Source organism: Neovison vison, chromosome X (genome assembly GCF_020171115.1).
Source record: "Neovison vison isolate M4711 chromosome X, ASM_NN_V1, whole genome shotgun sequence".
Classification (NCBI taxonomy): Eukaryota; Metazoa; Chordata; class Mammalia; order Carnivora; family Mustelidae; genus Neogale; species Neogale vison.
In genome coordinates this window covers 116,447,420-116,467,141 of record NC_058105.1, presented here as the reverse complement: position 1 = coordinate 116,467,141, position 19,722 = coordinate 116,447,420, and the positions used below count along the sequence as shown (strand labels likewise).

Sequence of the window (19,722 nt, the reverse complement as noted above, 5' to 3'; positions counted from 1 at the left end):
CCTCTACAATCTGTTCTCAGCACAGTGGTCAGAGCGATCTAGCTAAACACTAAGTCAGGCTGCGTCACTCTGCTACTCAAAACGTTCTATGAAAATCCTATATCTGGCAAGGAGTTAATATCCAAAATAGATAAAGAATTCATACAACTCAATAGCAGAAGAAGTCTGATTCAAAAAATGGGCAGAGGAGCTGAAGAAACATTTTTCCAAAGAAGGCATAAAGACGGCCAAGAGATGCAGGGAAAGATGGTCAACATCATTTATCAGCAGGAAAATGCAATTCAAAAATCACAATGAAACATCAACTCTCATTTGTTAGAAAGGCTAAGATAAAAACAAAAAAAAATCAAAAATCAAGATATAACAAGTGTCAGTGAGGATGCGGAGAAAAGGGAACCCTCATGTACTGTGGGTGGGAACGCAAACTGGTGCAGCTACTGTGGAAAACGATATGGAGATTTTTGAAAAAATTCGAGATAGAGATACCATAGAACCCAGGAATCCCACTTGTGGGTATTTAGCTACAGGAAACGAAAACACTGATCTAAAAGGCCCCTGTACTCCCACTTTTGCTGTAACATTATTCACAACAGCCAAGATCTGCAACCGCCCAAGTGTCCATCAGTGGATGAACGCTAAACAGTGTGGCGCACATACACAACCGAGAATCAGTCCTAAACAGAAAGGACTCGTGCCATCGGCAACAACATGGGTGGATCTTGAGGGCATTGTGCTAAGTGAAGTCAGTCAGAGGAAGACAAACACTGTATGATCTCACTTACATGTAGAATCTAAAAACGCAACCCAACCCAACCAAATCCAGCTCACACATACACAGGACAGACTGGTGGCTGCCGGGGGTGGGGGGTGGGGGGTGAAATGGGTCGAAAGGCATAAACTTTCATGTCTAAAATACGCAAGTCTTGGGGATTTCGTACACGGCATGGTGACCACAGTTAACACTGTATTATAGATTTGCAGGTTCCATGGGGTCATCTGGCCGGCTCAGTTGGTAGAGCGTGTGACTCCTGATCTCAGGGTCTTGAGTTCAAGCCCCATGTTAAGTGCAGAGCCTACTTTTAAAAAAAAGTTCCCAAGAGAGATCTTAAAAGTTCTTATCATAGGAAAAATATTTCTAATTATGTGTGGGGATGGATGTTAAAGAGACTGACTATTATGATCATTACATAAAACGTACATATGTCACAGCATTATGCTATGCACCTGAACTAGTGAAATGTTATATATCAGTCATAGCTCAAAAACAAACCTGACAAGACACCCTTGCAGGGCTCCCAAGTCAGAGCAGATACCTATCTTCTTTCAGTGGCCTGCAAGATTCTAGAAGATTTGGCAGCTTATTGCACTATCCACTCCCCATCACCTATTCGGCTCCAGCTGCACAAGCCTCCCTGCCATTCCACGTTGTTCCCTGGAAACTTCTAGAATATTCTTCCCCAATATATTTACATGGTATGCTTCCTCATCCGTTTCTCTTTTTTCTTCATGTCACTCTCTCATAAAACCAGTCTTCTCTGAGCACTCAGCTTATACATGTAATCTGCCCCACCAGCCTCCCTAACGCCCTAACCTGTTTTAATAGTTTTACTTAGTTTCTGTCATCTCTAGGAGCTCAACCAATGTCTATTACATGGATGGCAAACTGAACCGTACTGAACACGAAACCATCTTCATCCACTGATGGCTGAACGAGCACAGACAATGACAGAGCATCTCCTACACGGCCCTGTATTCTCGAAACCCTGCAGCAGGACATAGTGAGGCCTACGTAAATGCACAGAAAGCTGCAAAGATATACAGCAAAGTGCTGAGAGAGAGAACTTCGGCAACACAGGTAGGATTAGAGAATAGATTTATAAGGGACAATTGCTTTCGACATTTCCCAGTTTTTTGCAAAAATATATAAACATATTTATTATTTATGCAGTAAGCTACCCAAACTAAAAAAAAAAAAACACCACAGCACTGGCCTGGGAACTTTTACAGCTAGATTCTGGTTATTTTTCATAGCATTTACTATCCTTTCTGTGCCTCAGATCTTCACATGTAAATCGTGTTTGACTCTGCTTACCTCACAAGGCGACTGCGGGCTACAGTGGGCGAGAGCTTTCACATGTCAGTAAGCATCCTGTCTGCTTTTCTGTCTCTCCTACATCATGCGTCTTTAAGAGAAAGTTCATAGGGTGGGAGAGAGTTCCAAAAAATCTTTCTCCAAATCAGGCTCTCAGAATTAACCCATAAAACGTCTCACTGGACCAGAGTCCTTTCTAGGACCAACGCTGTCTTAGGTGGCCCATCAAAAACCTTTTAAGAGATGCCTGCTTCCAATCACAAGACTGAGAAAGTCCTTCCACTCCCATGGCAACAGTCCAAGCCTGGACAATTCCCTAAACTGTGCCGAAGGGGAGGAAGAACTTCCTTGATTAACTCATTCCTGAGAACGACGACGACGCTCTCAGAGGTGAGCCAAGAACCACGACAGCTTGCATGTTGGGGACCTGCTCTAGGTACTGCCAAATGGAACAGTGAGTCTTTGACAGAGAAGCGTCACAGGGACAAGGAGAAAATCTGCAAAGTTTTGGTCAAAAGCATGGGCTGATGGGACAGAACGGCATCTGGAAGCGTCCCCAAGCAAAAACCTTTTGCTTCGTGTTAGATTCCTCTTGCAGCAAGCTCACCCGCTGTATTTTGCCAAGAAAGCCACAGTGCAGGAGAGGCCCAAAGTAGAAAGATACCACACGCACTACCAGAGCCCTCGGACATGGGTCCCTGCAAAAACGGAATCCAAAGATACGAGGAACAGCAGCCCCAAATCCTCCCTGCTCAAATACGGACGAGACCAGAAAGGTCGTGGAGAGACCAGAGGTGGGGGTTGGGCTAATCACGAGTTAATGGCTGAAAATGGAGTCCAGGACCAACCCAGCCATTCTCTAGGAGAAACACAAAAAATCAGTCATATATGCTAATTGCCAAACCTAAGAAGGGACTCAGATAGCCAGGACAATAAACAAAACAAGTTATCCTTGGGGCGCCTAGGTGGCTCAGTGGGTTAAAGCCTCTGCCTTCGGCTCAGGTCATGATTCCAGGGTCCTGGGATCGAGCCCCGCATTGGGCTCTCTGCTCAGCGGGGAGCCTGCTTCCTCCTCTCTCTCTCTGCCTGCTTCTCTCCCTACTTGTGATCTCTGTCTGCCAAATAAATAAATAAAATCTTTAAAAAAAAAACAAGTTATCCTTCAGTCTCCTTAGTTCTTCTAGATAAAATGTCTAGAATACAGTAAAATTAGGAGATATGCATAGAAGAAAATGTGGCTCATAATCAAGATAAAAAATAGAACTAGAACCAGAAATGACTGTTACTAAAACTGATAACAACTTACAACTATTGTAAATATATTGTTTATATACACATAAATACATATGGGTGAAGAATTAAATTATTTTGTGAGAGAAATGGAAACTCTCAAAAAACAAATTAGTAGAAACCCTAAAACTGAATTAAAAAAAAAAAAAACAACAAAAGTGGCACTGAAAGGACTTAACATCAGATTTGGACACTCTGAGAGAAAAGATCAGTGACCTGGATGTGGATCAGTCGCCATTATCCAAACCGGGGCCGGAAAAGGATGGGGGCAGGGCTGCCAGAAAAGCGCACAGGGGAACTCTGAGGGATAAAAACCTTCTGTCTCTGATCTCGGTGGTAGTGGCACGGACGTACTTATTTGGCCAGAGCCATCAAACAGAGCACTTCAAATGGGTACATCTTAGTGTATGTCTGTTGTCCCTTAAACCTTAATAAAGGTGGTTTTAAAAAGATGTAGAAACTGATCAGTGTTTCTGAAAGGTGAGTGTCCTGCTGGGCCAATCACTGCTCTCTGCCCTCAGATACGTTCCTCTGCCACCTGCTTCTCTCTGTGTCCCGGGGCAGCGAGCTCCTCCAGGCTGATTCTCAGGCTCCCACACCCGACTGCCAGTTGCGAGCAGCCCATGCAGGACCAGGGCGGACAAGCATCCGCTGGGCCAGGAAGAAGCAGCCGGAGTATGCTCTCCTGGTTTGGGTGTGTTTCATGTGGTGGCTGTAGCAACAGCCGCGTCTCTTCTGTAAACTTACCTGCCGACAGACTGGCTTGTAATGCTTCCAGTGAATCCCGGCTCCTAGATTCTGATCAAATCACCTCTTTCCTGTGTCCCTCCAGCCAAAGGAGGGACGGCAGCAGCCTCCTGCCAATGTGAATTCTGAGGGGCCGCGGTTCCCTGTTTGGCTACTCAGCTCTGCCAACAACCGTGTAATCAATTCCATATAGTCAATTTCCTCTATTTTAAATACTGAGAGACGTTTCTGTTTCCTGATTAGATCCTGACAGAAACACACCTGCCCCAAGGAAGCAGGTGCCTTACTCTGGCCAGATGCCTCATATTTACATAAGGTGAAAGGAACACTTAGAGGTAACCTGGGTTCGAGTGTGGACAATGCCCAGAGCCGAAGAGACACATGAATGAAGTAGAAAGGTTGTTGTCCGACTCTACAAACAGGACCTAGACATGTATCAGGGTAGAACCACTATTAAATCATCCCATCCATGACCCCAGGATCACAACTTTTTCTAGTCTCCTGGGACCACCAAGCAGCAGCTTTAAAGGCTGGGCTTTACAGGGAAGCAGGGAAGCGGCAGGCCCCGATGGGGAGCTGGGCGCTTCTGAGGCTGGCTTTTCACAAAAGCAACCGGAGGTGAGGAGTACTCCCGTCTGCACTCTTGGTCCTGATGACACACTCTCAGGGATCCCACGTGGAGAGATCCGCTTCCACTCTACGCCTTATTTGCAAGTTGCAGTAGAGACTAGGATGTGTTCACTCAAACCCCTTTATTATTTTTCCTGGGCCCTCAGCCAGAACACATTTCCCAACTTCCCTTGCAGTTAGGTTGGGCCATGAGACTGAACTTTGGCCAATGAAACACGCTATCGAGTAACGAACCTCACTTCCTGACTAGGCTCAGACAAACCTCCCTGATCGAGTCAGAAAGCGGAAACAACCCACAAGGCCGTCGGCTGACAAATGATAAATAAAAGGGGTTCCAGCAGTACGATCGAATACTATTCAGCCACAGAAATTTAGTACTGACACACGCTACAACGTGAGCAAACCCCGAAAACAGGATGCTAAGCGAAAGAAGCCTGCCAGAAAAGCTCTCTTATCATAGTATTCCGTTCATACAAAGTGTCCAGAATAGGCAAATCCAGAGACAAAAAGCAGATGAGTGGTGTCCTAGGCCAGCGTGTGAGGCGTGGGGTAGGGAGTGACTGCTAACGGATCGCCAAGTAAAACTGTGGCTGTTGAGGGCTGGGGAGGGGAGTTGAGGGCTAATGGGGGACCAGTGGCTTGTAATGAGTTCAGGGTTTTGGGGGCAGGAAAGATGAAAATATTCTAAAATTGGCTGTGATGGTTACCCAACTCTGAATATACTAAGACCGCTGGTTTGTACTCTTTAAATGGGTGAATTGTATGGTGGGCGAATTAGGTCTCAGGAAAGCTGTTCCCACACCCACACCCTCCCTGGCAATTCAGCATGGTCTCGCTCTTCTCATCAGCTGGCTTTAAGGACTTTAGGGACTGAAGGAAGGGCAGAGTGTCAAGATGGGAGGAGAGTGGACTGTCAATCACCTGGAGAAGAGACTGCCCGAGCACGATACGTCCACGCTGCAATGACGCATAAGTGAGTATAAACCTTCATCGTGTTAAGGCACTGAAACTGTCACACTACTTGTGAGAGCAGTTACCCTACCCTAACACGCAGTTACCCTACCCTAACACACAGTTACCAAGAAGGCACAGGTTTCCTTGGTGATGCAGACCAGTTCCCCCCTGAGTTCGTGTCCTACCCCACTCTGACTGACACCTGGGATCCCACGCTAGGAAAATGCCCATCGCTGCTGACCTTGACCTAGCCTATGCAGCCCTTCACTTTTCTGGATTGCCGCCTTTGGGCCAAGCCCTACTGAGATGGTGGTATTACCAGTAATTCTGCTGTTATACTTTTCTGTAGACACTGCCTATGTAGGACTTAGATATTCTTGGTTTTGCACATATAAAGAAAAATTCAATAGATCTGCCTTCTACTACACCAATCCCTTCACTCTAAGGACCCAGGTGTCACCATACAGATCTCCTCCCACTGTAGACCACGGCAGATCAGAGTCATTCATTCATTCATTCACCCGTTCAACGAATACCTACTGAGCACCAACTCTGTGGGGGGCACAATGGTCATAGGCACGGGAAGACCATGGCTCCTGCCCCCGGCCCCAGATTTAGTCTAGTGGGAGGGATGATAAATATTTGAATGGAACCAGGAATATGAGTGCTACGAGGAAAAGAGCAGGTGCTGTGAGAATGTGTAACAGCAAGGACGCTGCTTGCAGGTAATGGTACTTTCTGCAACCCAACCTCTAAGGAAAGAGACATTGAGTTAAACCCTGAAGGAGCATCGGATTCGGTCTGGCAAGCAACGGACACTCCAGACAGAGGCAACACCCACGAGGAGAAGAGCCTGCCCTTCTTATGAACTGAAGGCAGGGGAGGGTGGCGACAGGACAGTGAACCAGGAAGAGCACAGGAGGCAAGGCAGGACCCAGGTCATGTGCGACCATTTCCATAATTTTACGCAAAGTTTCCTTGACTTCTCCTTGGAAGAACTCAGAAGTGATTCATGACACCTCACATTTTACTCCAAAGGGCCTTCTAGATTCCAGCTCTTCTTAAGAGGCCTTCCTCAGACACCATCGCTGAAGGTGATCTAACCCTGGAGGTTGGGATTCTCCGTCAGGAAATAGAAGGACAACTCTCATTCATTTAGCTTCTTCTATGTGCCCGGCACAGTGCTAAGTTTTGTACTTAAGATATTCTTACTTAATTCTTAAAACCATCTCATTCCACATATGAGTGAAATCATATGGTATTTGTCTTTCTCTGACTTATTTTGCTTGGCATTACACTCTCTTCTCTAGTTCCATCCATGTCACTGCAAAGGGCAAGATTTCTTTTTGATGGCTGAGTAATAGTCCATTACACACACACACACACACACACACACACACCCCTCATCTTTTCTATCCATTCATCTACTGATTCCACTCATCTATTGATGGACACGGAGGATGCTTTCATAATTTGGCATGTGAGCTAAGGAAAAAAAGAGAGAGAGAGAGGCAAGCCAAGAAAGAGACTCGTAACTCGAGAGACCACACTGCTGGTTACTGGGGTAGGAGGTGGATGGGTGAGACAGGAGACGGGGATGAAGGAGTGTGCTTGTCGTGATGAACACTGGGTGACGGATGGAAGCCTGGGATCATTGTCTTATACACTTGAAACCCATACAACATTGTATGTTAGCTATACTGGAATTGCAAATATAAAAACCCATCTTGGGGCGCCAGGGTGGCTCAGTGGGTTAAGCCGCTGCCTTTGGCTCGGGTCATGATCTCAGGGTCCTGGGATCGAGTCCCGCGTCGGGCTCTCTGCTCAGCAGGGAGCCTGCTTCTCTCTCTCTCTCTGCCTGCCTCTCCATCTACTTGTGATTTCTCTCTCAAATAAATAAATAAAATCTTTAAAAAAAAATAAAATGTATTTAAAAAAAACCCCATCTCATTCATTACCATTATCCTCATTTCTTCCACGGCAATGCAGTCCACAGTTTTATGGGTTTTGAACAGCAGAGTGGTGTTTTTTTTTTTTATGATTTTTTAAAATAAACATATAACGTATTATTAGCGCCAGGGGTACAGGTCTGTGAATCGCCAGGTTTACACACTTCACAGCACTCACCATAGCACATACCCTCCCCAATGTCCATAAACCCACCCCCCTCTTCCTGTCCCCCCTCCCCCCAGCAACCCTCAGTTTGTTTTGTGAAATTAAAAGTCTCTTATGGGGGCACCTGGGTGGCTCAGTGGGTTAAAGCCTCTGCCTTCAGCTCAGGTCATGATCCCAGGATTCTGGGATCGAGCCCCACATCAGGCTCTCTGCTCAGCAGGGAGCCTGCTTCCTCCCTTTCTCTCTGCCTGCCTCTCTGCCTACTTGTGACCTCTGTCAAATAAATAAAATCTTTAAAAAAATAAACAAAAGTCTCTTATGCTTTGTCTCCCTCCCAATCCCATCTTGTTTGATTCATTCTTTTCCTACCCACCAAGCCCCCCACATTGCATCTCCACTTCCTCATATCAGGGAGATCATAGGATAGTTGTCTTTCTCTGATTGACTTATTTTGCTAAGCATAATACCCTCTAGTTCCATCCACGTGGTCACAAATGGCAAGATTTCATTTCTTTTGATGGCTGCATAGTATTCCATTGTGTATATATACCACATCTTCTTTGTCCATTCATCTGTTGATGGACATCTAGGTTCTTTCCATAGTTTGGCTATTGTAGACATTGCTGCTATAAACATTCGGGCGCACGTGCCCCTTGGATCACTACGTCTGTATCTTTAGGGTAAATACCCAGTAGTGCGATTGCTGGGTCATATTGTAGCTCTATTTTCAACTTTTTGAGGAACCTCCATGCTGTTTTGCAGAGTGGTTGCATCCGCTTGCATTCCCACCAGCAGTGTAGGAGGGTTCCTCTTTAGCAGAGTGGTTTTGAAGTATCTCTTAAACTGTTTAAGTGTGTGTGCATAGCATATAACCTGTGTGATTGTATTTTTCCATCACTCGTTAACTTTAGGAAACCCTCATGAGCGGTCTTCTTCAGCACAAAGGACTCCCCTGACACAGAAGTCAGGAGATGTGGGGACAAAAGGGAGAGAACCGAAGCAGGAATTGGTCAGAAAAGGAAGCTCTCTTGGGCCCAAGGAGGCTGGGGAGAGGACTGAAGGAAGCAGTTTAAGTCCTTTGGGTTAAGTATTTCAAAAGCAAAAATATGTATTATTGGCAAGGCCACTGTTCAGAATATATGGAGATGGCCTATTTCTCAGAAAAACATTGCAACTGGTCTTCGCGTATAAAAAATACATATCATGAAAGTGGCTTCAGCCTTCAGCTACCCTCTACGCTCTCAGCATATATGACAGAGTAGAACATGTAAAAAGTTGGCCCTACAGCTCCAAGAGGCCCAGGATTTCTTCTGGTTGTCCTTCCGGGAAACGGAAATAAGAGAAAGCTTTCTGGGCAGAGTTTTACAGATGATGCCATGACAGTACTAAGCGAGTGTGTCCAGAGCACTGTGTGTCTCACTGATCAGCCATTAGATCCTAGGCCCTTGCCTTTCTTTCTTTCTTTCTTTCTCCTAAAATGAAGGGTTTGGGGGTGCCTGGGCGGCTCAGGCATTAAGGGTCTGCCTTCAGCTCGGGTCATGATCCCAGGGTCCTGGGTTCGAGCCCCACATCAGGCCCCCTGCTCAGCGGGAAACCTGCTTCTCCCTCTCCCACTGCCCTTCCTTGTGTTCCCTCTCTCGCTTTGTCTCTGTCAAATAAATGAATGAAATCTTTAAAAATTTTAAAAAATAAAATAAAATGAAGGGTTTGGACCAGATGACTACTTTTCAGTGCACAAGATTTGTGCTTCTCTTCACGGCCAGGAAAATGATCACACAAATGTGTGTCCCCCTTTTGCCACACGATTTTAGTGACCCGGAGACCGATGCACTATACAAGTGGGGAAAGGTCATCATTTTGCTACTTCTGACTAGTACCCAATAAAGAATGGTCATAGAAATGCTCAACTTAGGATGGCGAGATCCAACCATGAACAGAAACCGAAGAGACCAAGAAAAGGATGCTGGTGGCTATATCAGGGACAAGGAGCCCACACGGCCCTCCTGAGGATGTGTGTCCCTCTACCCGGGCAAGGATGTGGCTGGACAGCCCCAGGGGCTAAGGGTGAGCCGACTGCTGGAGGTTCTGGAACAAGACTGCAGCCTCCCTGGCACCGGCTGGATTCTCTAACACTCATTGGTCGCCCCTGCACGCATTTGTAGGCACCTCAGGGGACTTTCCTCTATCACTCCCCTTATTTATAGAGTGACACATCAGATATTCCAACCAGCACATCATGCGTTCAGCCTCCCCTCCACATCCTGAGGAACTCAAGAAGGAGTTGTGTTTTGCTGGAGTTGGCAGCCTTGCCCCGAAGACGCAGGGAGTACAATACGAGAACATTCCTACTTTGTGCAGGCGAGTCGTGTTCCTAACCTTCCACTGTGATTCAAGTACTCTTCTTCCAGACTAGCTTTCTGCCTGCTGCCTGGATCCCTGGTCAGGTTCTTCTGGCTGCGTACCTAATCAAGTACTGGCTGTGAAAACAACAGCAAATCGAGGAAACTACTCCTACGGGATTCCACGCCACCGAGTGGCAAGCAGTTTCATGGCTCAAAGCAGATCTGAAGCAGCTTTGAACACGCTTCTGAATGCTCGAGCCAGCTTTTCTAGTCATGGACAGCCCTTGCCATTGGAGGCTCAAACGTCATTCATGACTACCAAGCTTTAATAACTAATTCACGGCCACGATCTGCTCCCCTTCCGAAGCGGTAAAGGTCAACTGCGATGCAGGAAAATCATCTGTCCGTCGCTAGATTCCCCTTCATAGACAGAAGGTGATGCCATGAAGTTTCTCAAAACCGTACACAGTGCTGAAGTCGACTGTGAATATGGTGACACCTTGCCTGGGCTGTAAGACAGAGCCGCTGTCTCCTCGGGGCCCAGGAGGAAGACAGCCTCCGTGCGAGAGCAGCGTGGTTCCGGCGCGGGCGTCCAGCTACTCCACTTCCAAACTGGAAAGGCGCTGCTCTCGGGATCACTTCATCCCGCCACACCCATTTCCCTTAGATACCAGCTTTCCATTTCACAGATTGGTTTTCTCTTTTATTGCATCGAGTGGATGGCAATCGGACTGTTCCGTTTGACAACAGTTACCTCTACCCTGTCTGGGACGAGACACGGTGGCGATTCACTTCAATGGCCCTCTTCGTTTTTATTTAGCAAACCGTTTTTTTAAATAGCACTTATGGTGTGCCAGGCATTCTTCCAGGAATGTCACCAGTGGTGACTCATTTAATCCTTATAAATCGAAACGAATAGAAATCCTGTCACTGTTCGCCGGGATCCAGCAGAGCAGGACGCCGGCTATGTACCCAACAGAAACGTGCCGTGCAGGTACACGAGTCACGCACAAGCCTCTCCGCAGCAGCACTGTTCTTCGGCACCCCAGACTGAGAACAAGCCCCAAGGAGACCTCAGTTGTGGCCGATCTGTACAATGGACTATCCTGTAGCAACAGGAATCACCGAGCTGCTGACAAGCCAACAACGTGCATGCGACACCGAGTGAAGGAAACAGATGCAACAGAGTATGCTGTGATTCCACTTATATGAAGTTCCAGGACAGGAAAAATTCATCTATGTGGACAGCTGTTACGACAGCAGCTGCCTACGAAGGGGTGGGGATCGCCTGCAGAGGAGCACAAAGGAGCTCTCTGAGGGCGCAGACATGTTTTATATCGAGATGGGGTGGTGTTCACACGGTGCGTCCATTTATCAAAAGGCATCGAATTGTGTACTTAAGAGCTATGCATTTCACCGCACGTACATCTTGCTTCGCTATCAAAGAGAGACGTGACGTCATGAGCATGAGGAGACTCCCGAAGCCACGGGAGCCTGAACACATGCGCTGTCCTGCCGATGCTGCCCGAGGCAAGCCCACAACGTGTAGCCCGATCCAGCTGCTGAAGCCAAGCCAGACTCCTGAGAGACGAGACGCAACAGTCCTCTCACTCGGGTCACCTCCTATGCTCACTTTATTCACTCCCTGTGGAAGACATCGGCCACAGAAGGGAGATGGCAGGGCTAGAACATTCATGCACCAGGGATTTGGTGAGGTTCAACCTGGCCAACTCCTAGTTATCATCCTCCAAATCCACAGTAGCTGAGTTTGAAGGTGCACACGGCTGACCAGGTAAAGACTACATTTCCCAACCGCCCTTCCGTCAATGTGGGGTCACGTGACTGTGCTCTCACCAATGGAATGGGAGTAGAAGTGCCCCCCCCCACCACATGCTAATTCTATATGCTTTAAAGGAAACTGTCCTGAGCTCTCAGTCTTTTCTCCCTTTGCACAGGCTGGAATACAGACCAGCAGTGACCTAGCTTCAACCAGAAGAGGATAACATTTTTGCAAATTCAAGAGCTACAAAATGGTCAAAAACCAGGTCCCCGAACAACTCCCGGAGCAGGGCTAAGCCATTCATCCAGCCCACTCACTGCTACACTGCTTGGTGGGAGAGCAATTTCCGTCTTACTCAAACCACTGCACTCGGGGTCCCTTTGTTACAGCATCTTAACTAATACCAACCCCTGACCTCTAGGCACACAACCTCTTGAGGCTCCTGGTCTCCAGACTGGAATTTCCACGTCTCACCAACTCCATCTAGCTCAGTATTTTGTCTTTAAAGTTCATATTATACTAGTAAATGAAGAGAGCACCCCCTTCTATCCTACAACAGTCATCTAGTTGCTTAAACTCACCCCGCACAGTCCACAAGATACTATCAACCCCTTATTTGGGCATAAGAGATCCTTTCAAGACACAGCCGCAGCCCCCGCACTTAGCCTCAGGGCACGTGTGTGCTTCCCCCGCAAACTGTACTCTAGTGGCCCCAGACGTTCCCAGGAGGCCCGCTGACACGAAGAACACTAGGCTCCCATTTCTGCTCTGGCCAAGGAGAACGGCCTCTTCGCCAGCCACATCCCAAACTCTCTTCTGCACGTGAGGTAATTCTTACCACGAATTCCAAACCCAACCCCCAGGAAAGATGCTTTAAAAGCCCCAGGTGGAAGGACTTCTTCCCTCTGCTAGGCTTCCACAGCATTTGGGGCAAACCTCATCAAAACATTTATTCTTCCGACCTCTAAGGCTTTAGTTACATGTCCGACCTCAGGGCTGGAGCATATGTTCCAAACACAAAATCCCTGAACCCCAAGATCAGATGCCTTGCCCTTTTTCATAACCTTGGCCTTTTAGCACCCAATCTGGCTCAGACTCAGTGAGGGTAGAATGAAAGAAGAACTGGACAGGTAGCATGTTTCAAAATTCTGTATGTCCATTCTCACTCTTACCTGTTCAATGCAAATGCATAGTGGAATTTAATATTATGCTGGTCAGCCAAGTCACACGTGGGCAGCATCTCCAAGGTCTCCACCAGCTTCACCATGGCATCATAGTCCTGTTGACAAGAGGTCCCAAGGTGAGAAAATCAGGAGACAGACAGCTCTTCGCAGATTCTTCTGGACAGTTATCAACCTAAGACTGCCTCAGCATTTAAATACAAGCCTTTCCCTACAGAGAGAGCTTTCAGTGAAGTTATTTATAGCCTGTAACACAATAGGAGTAAGATTAAAAAGCAAAAAACAAAAAACAAAAAGCAAACAACCCCAAATGAACGAGAGAGAAGGCAGACCAAGAATCCCTGCTATCAGAGGCCACAAAAGGATCAAGGGGATGAAGCAAGGGAGTCTGGCAGCCCAGAAAAAGATCCCACGCTGTGAGCATCGGAGAGTTAACAGCATGAGCAGGGCCGTGGGTTAAGGTAAGTGTGAGGTAAACACACAGGAAATCTTACAGTCACTGAGCACGGGAAGAGAGCAAACACCCCAGGTCCTTCCCATTTGGCCACAAATAATTGAATTCATCTAAACCAGGATTTTTCCACCTTGGCACTACTGACCTTTTGGGGCTGGATCCTTCTCGCTTGTGGGGGCTGGCCTGGGCATTCTGGGAGGGTAAGCAGCACCTCCCCCTTGCCCCTGAGCCGTGAAAACCAACAAGGTCTCCAGGCACAGACACAAGTCCTCTGGTTGAGAACCAGAGTTTCACACTGCATAATTACCCAGGGAAACATTGCTACTGTGTTTGTCTCAGCTGGGTCCCCTCTGAGCTGTGCCATCTGCTACCCTTTCAGCCAGGCTTCCATCACGGTGACTGGTCACCTCACTGCCAGCCAGCCACGGTTCAGTGAGAAGAGCTGCCCGCTGAGATCCCGCACGCCTGTTCTGAGCTCAAGGAAAGGCGGCAGTGTATTCCAAGAAGCTTCTGGCTTACCTCTGGGCCTGAGAGTCCTACCAATGGAAGGTTATAAAAACAAAGAGAGGCGTGAAGGCCAGGACAGAAGGAAGCCAGAAGCTCAGGGGAAGAAAGATTTCAAAAAAAGCTCATTTGCATTCTCTTGTCCCCTGGGCCATCAGTTGGTCATTGTCAAAATCCCTAATTGCATCTGCTATTAAAGTCAATTAGATGCACCTGTTTCTCAGCAGGGCTCGCAGACCCCAGCAGTTGACTCTTCTTTGTTCAGGTCATAACTGGGTGCCTCTCTCAATTTGATTTAAAGACCTGCTGTCAACAACCTCCAATACGGCTTTGTAGAATTCTGCACGGAAGGCACAGTGTCCTGCATTACCCACCCCCCCCGCCCCCCATCAAGGCATCCCTATAAATGGCTTGACAGCCTTTAACTTGGAGGGAGGAAGCACTCCATTTCCTTCATGGTACCGCATCCCATACACTCAGTCCCCAGCACTCCTCGTGAGGCCCCGATGCTTGTTTTAGAGTGAACTTCTGCATGTCCTGGGTCCTAGATGCGCCTCTGCTACTCCTCCTCTCCTGTCACTGATGGCCGGTGATCCCCGAAGAAGGAGATGATAAAGGCGTAAAGAAAGTAGTACAGAAGAGAGGCAAAGAGCAAGGACAACATTGCCTCAGTTGAATCTTGAACTGCTGTGTGAACCTGGACAACTTACTTAACTTCTCTGTGCCTCATTTGTAAAACGGGGATAATCAGAGTACTCATCCCATAAACTCGGGGATGAAGTGAGGAGAGCTCGAGAGGAGGAAGTGAATGAGGATTTGCCAAGAGCTTGAAACAATGTTTCACCTCAAGTGCATCTAAACTGTTAGATTCTAAGCTCCTGTTATCGAGCCGTACAGTGAATGAGGTTTGGCCAGAGTGGCTGTCTGATGTGAAAAAACCTCCAATGTTACTAGCACAGCAGATACGCTAGGGGACCTATGACCCGGCCACATACCTCTTTTGTCTACAAACAAGGTAGCTAACCACCGCCTCGTAGAAGAGTGCTCCCCGTGAGGACTTAATTCTCTGGCCAAGGAAGCGCTCCGCACGCGCCAGCCTCCGGGAAGCGGGCTCGTACCTGGATGTCGCGGTAGGACAGCAGCAAATTCACGATGATGTCCGCGGTCAGAACCTCGGTGTTGTCCAAGCGAAGTCTGATCCGAGCCAGCTCCTTTGCCAGTTCGTCACCCTGGTATTTCTCCCGAGCTCTCCGGATGTCGTTTAATAAGGTTTCTTTGTAGTAAGCGCTGGAGAGGGAAGTAGGACAAGTTCTGGGCGCATCTACCTGCATCTGGGACTCTGTATCCTTCGGCGGCTCAAAGCACCTTGGTTCTTAAAACCACTACAGAGCTGGACACACGGGGGCCTCGCCCAGGCCCGAGCCTCCCCGCACCAGCAGAGACAGGAGACAGGTTCTACCTGCTAGTCACCGTCTGTGACAACCCACCACTCCACATCAACAAATGCAGCTCGTTAGGACCTTGGAAGTACTTTCCAAGCTGACCGCTGTCCATCTATCTGGGATCCCCACCTAGAAATCACAAAGCTTTTTCCACTAGGCCAAGAGCCAGAAACCGGGCGTGTCCTGGAGCAAATCCCCGAGGCTGTGCCTGGAAGCCTCTGGACAACCTCCGCCTTTCACTCCCACTCCTCCGCTCATTTTCCACTGCCAGAAAGCTTTTCTAACATAAAACACAACTTCCTTCCTGGGAGCTTCTAGATGATGATAATAATAGCGATACATAAAAACATCTAAAGCGGCTCAAATCCACACCGCAGTCTCTCACCGTAGCCTCTCAGAGAACCAATGCTGGTATCTGGTACTTGGTTTAAAACCTTCGCAAATGATCCAATTTGGTGTACGGAGGCCAACTTGCAATGACCAAGAATGGATTTAAATATGGGCCTACTTTCCAAGTAATGTTTTAATGGAGACCGGACACTGCCAAGCAGTAATCTACCATCAACTGGTTAAGTGGCTAAGAGGACTTCGCTGTAGAGAGAAAAACTAAGCTGTTCATGAGAAAAAGGGGGCAGGCTCGTCATCATCTCAGGGTTGTGGGACGGAGCCCCATATCGCATCAGGCTCTGTGCTCAGTGGACAGTCTGCTTAAGACTCTCTCTCTCTCCCTCTCCCACCCACCCTGTCTCTCTCTAAAAGAAATAAACCTTAAAAAAAAAAAAAGAGCAGGCTCAATTTAACAGTCTTCAGAGAAAGACAAATACTTAAGAAGGAATGTTACGTACCTTTAATAGTTTTAAAACGATGCCAAGTAAATGTGAATGCTCAAAATAGGACCCCAATTAACATTTAAAGAAGGAAGTCGTGCCCCACAGAAAGAACTCGGACATCAAATGATCAGTGCATTACTTTTTTTTTTTTTTTAACTTTGTTTGTCTACTGCTTATCAATCCAATGAGCAAATAGGCGGATTCTGCCAGTGTTTAAAATTCTCTCAGTCTTAGGAGTCATTAAGTTGGGTGACAGCCACTGTCCATTTGGCGGGTGATAAAGGCATCAAAGATATTAAAGCATTATTAATTAAGCCTGACAAGTGAAAAGTCAGACTTTAGTGTTGTTTTCAAAGCTAATTCTGAAAACTAGTTTCAATGAACTGAGAAACCTCACAAGAGCTAGAACTTGTAAGTAAATAAACAAAACACTGACTTGGGGATATCATCTGTGTACCACACATGCAGCCGTTTCTGCCCATAGTAATGAGGGAGGACGCGGCTAACTGATGTGAACTTGGAAGTGGCTTCAAACCCCTCTTCAGCACAAGGCTACAGGTGGCCTTTACCCATCTAGGAGAGCTGACCCCTGAGCGAAAAACTTATCTGGCATCCCTCTTCCAGATGTTTTAAACCAGAAGCCCTGCGTACCCTCTCACTAAGCATACAAGGCGCGGAAGGGACCAACAGGTATTTCAGGCCCTTTGAAATCACATCACATCAAAACGGGTGTTTTCCTGCTGACAACAAACACACGTTTCATGCAAAACGAACGTGAACCCACTTCTTACAAGGCCTTGCCCGGATGCAGACTCGAACCAGCCCATTTCCTCATCAGACCTAAAAAGCTAATATTTGAAGAGCTTCCTCCCCAAATGTCACTAAAATGCTCATTGTGCGGCAAGGTGGGTCTGTGTCGGGCTCTGCACGAACGCGCCACTGCAGGTCCCCCGTCTGCTGTCCGCATGAGCACTGGGTCACCAAGACCTCCGTTTCTCGTCTCGTTTCCCCATGAAGGGGCGTAGAAGAGACTCTGTGTCCAAGCAAGAGATGACAGGATATTAAAGGAACAGGCTGTTAGCAAGCGTGTACCTCAGGCCAACACGACAGTGACACGTCACAGCGGGGGAAGCCACCATCCGAGCCACAGTGGGATGTGGGGGCCTTTCCATTTAAAGCCAGTCCATCCAGGGCTCTGGATTCTCACTGGTCTTGGAAGGACAGATCCTTCTTGTGACATCACTTAAATGAAATCCTTAAGCTTGGCTGTGAGGACGATGACTGGGTCCTTTGGTCTAGTGGATAACCTCGGGCCTCCAACTCTGAGAACCAGAACACCTCCAAGCCCAGCCTCTCCAGCACAGACAGGGGAGGCTCAGACAGGGGAGTGGACGGCCAGGAGGCTGCCGAGTGCGGCATCCTCTGACCTAGGACTCAGACCCAGACCTGCCCGCCTCTGAATGAGTGTTCCCCACCTTCTCCACAAAGGACAAAATCTGCAAAGAACACATCCCAAGTGGGGGTGATCCCAGTGATCTTGCTGAGCCATTTTAACCACCGCCAACAGCTGCATAGGGTTGAGGACAGGGGGAGACAAAATCCTGCTTGGAAAGGATGTTAAAACACGGAATCTCAGGGTTGAAAGAGCATAAAAACAGTGACTTCATGTCCTTATTTTCTAGATGAGAAAACGGCTACACAGAATTCTTTATCAAGGTCACGCAGGGAGCTGGGTGGGGCCAGACTCGGGCTCAGCCCTCATTTGCTAAAACTCCACTTCTATTCTCTTTAAGGCCCAACTTAGCGAGGTAGCAAGGACCAACAGCAGAGTCCAGGGGCACTTAGAACGGACTGGCCAGGGTTCCCCATTCTCTGGGCATTACGGTCTCCTACGAGTCCACTGCCTCCACGAACATGAAGGGAAAATTCCAGCAAAGCTCCCAGGGTTGCTGACTGCGAATGGGAATTACCATGAGGTCACATGGATGTCCTTGAGGAGGCTAATAAACCTGTCCACCAGGGGCACACACAGCGGACCCAGGATGGTGTCCCAGTTGGGCTGCATGTACTCGGAGGCGCGCCTCTGGGCGTCACTCTCGCAGCAAAAATAATCAGCGCACGGCGTCACGATGTACGGGATGAAATAGTAATTTCCACTAGATGCCTGGAAAACAGAAAACAGAAATGCGTCACAAAGTCATCGATGCAGGAGCACAGCCGTGGATTTGGGCAGGCGGTAACTGGTAGGAGAAAATGGAAGGAGAAAGCGCTAGAGAATGAATCACAGCGTGTGCGACAAAACAAGGAATCTTCTAGGCACAAGACCGGAAGCCCCGCAAGCCCACAAGCCCGAACACAAAAATTTGGTTTTGGAGGTTGAACTGATTTGTGTATGTCTCTGAACTTCCCTGGCAGAGCTTTTAGGGTTTTTAAGTCATGGAAATGACGTCATTTCACCACATGCCTCCGCCCCCCCATAAGAGGGAGCTTGAACCCATTGATAAGCAAGAACGGCAAGGGAAAGGCAGATCTTTCTTTCAGCATGGATGGCAAAGCCCTGTTGCTGGACCACTGAACCACAGGTGAACAATTATAAACTTTGTTGAGTAAAAAATGGTCTTGCGGGGAACAGATATCAATAAATATGACTAATCCTGGAGATGTTTTAAAAAAGGATGCTAACGTTTTATTATGCCAACTACTGCTCAGGTAAAACAGTATCTTTTCTTCTAAGAACTAATTACAATTTGACTATGAATCACAATCCTTTGCAAAGCATAAACACTACCCCTAAAAGCAGTGAATCATGCTGAATTTTTAGCACATCTGAAAGATTAAAATACATTCTTACAGGACATTCTTTTATCAGTCAAGCTTTTGTCTACACTGCCACAAAAAGCAACTAGCTTAAAATTCCAGACTTTTTAACTCCTAGCTCTTCGTTTCGTTTTCAACAATGTCTATGATGCCAGATATATTTCATCTGATTTCTCTTTAATTTTTTTTAAACTCAGTCAGTGGAATTATCTGAGGGTTTTAGATCAGTGGAATTATCTGAGGGTTTTAGATTAATATAGCCATAACCCTGGGAAGCACGTTCTCTCCAAAAACAGGAGACCACATAAGGAAGATAGCTTCTTCTCAATTAGAAAGAAATTCAGTAATTACAGAAAACACAATCAGAATGCTGCCATCTCAGATCAAACAGATGCTGTGGGAAAACCAGCACCACTGGGGAGCTCATCTCAAATACCCACGTGACCTAGGCTTTTAAGTTTTCCTTGTGAATGAGATTTGCTTACAGAACAGGCGGCACGCCTATTTCCACCTGAAGCCCAACTAACAACTTGTCCTGTAATTC

General features: G+C 47.3%; 1 protein-coding gene across 1 annotated transcript in view; it reads right to left on the bottom strand.

The window, feature by feature from the left end:
• Positions 1-19,722, bottom strand: part of MAP3K15 (mitogen-activated protein kinase kinase kinase 15) — a 95,849-nt gene that overhangs the window by 59,128 nt on the left and 16,999 nt on the right. The window contains exons 3-5 of the mRNA XM_044236007.1: positions 18,332-18,525; positions 15,208-15,376; positions 13,123-13,229 (exon numbers count right to left, since the gene is read on the bottom strand). Of these exons, the coding sequence (XP_044091942.1) occupies positions 13,123-13,229; positions 15,208-15,376; positions 18,332-18,525 (470 nt within the window). The remainder of the gene's footprint in view (positions 1-13,122; positions 13,230-15,207; positions 15,377-18,331; positions 18,526-19,722) is intronic.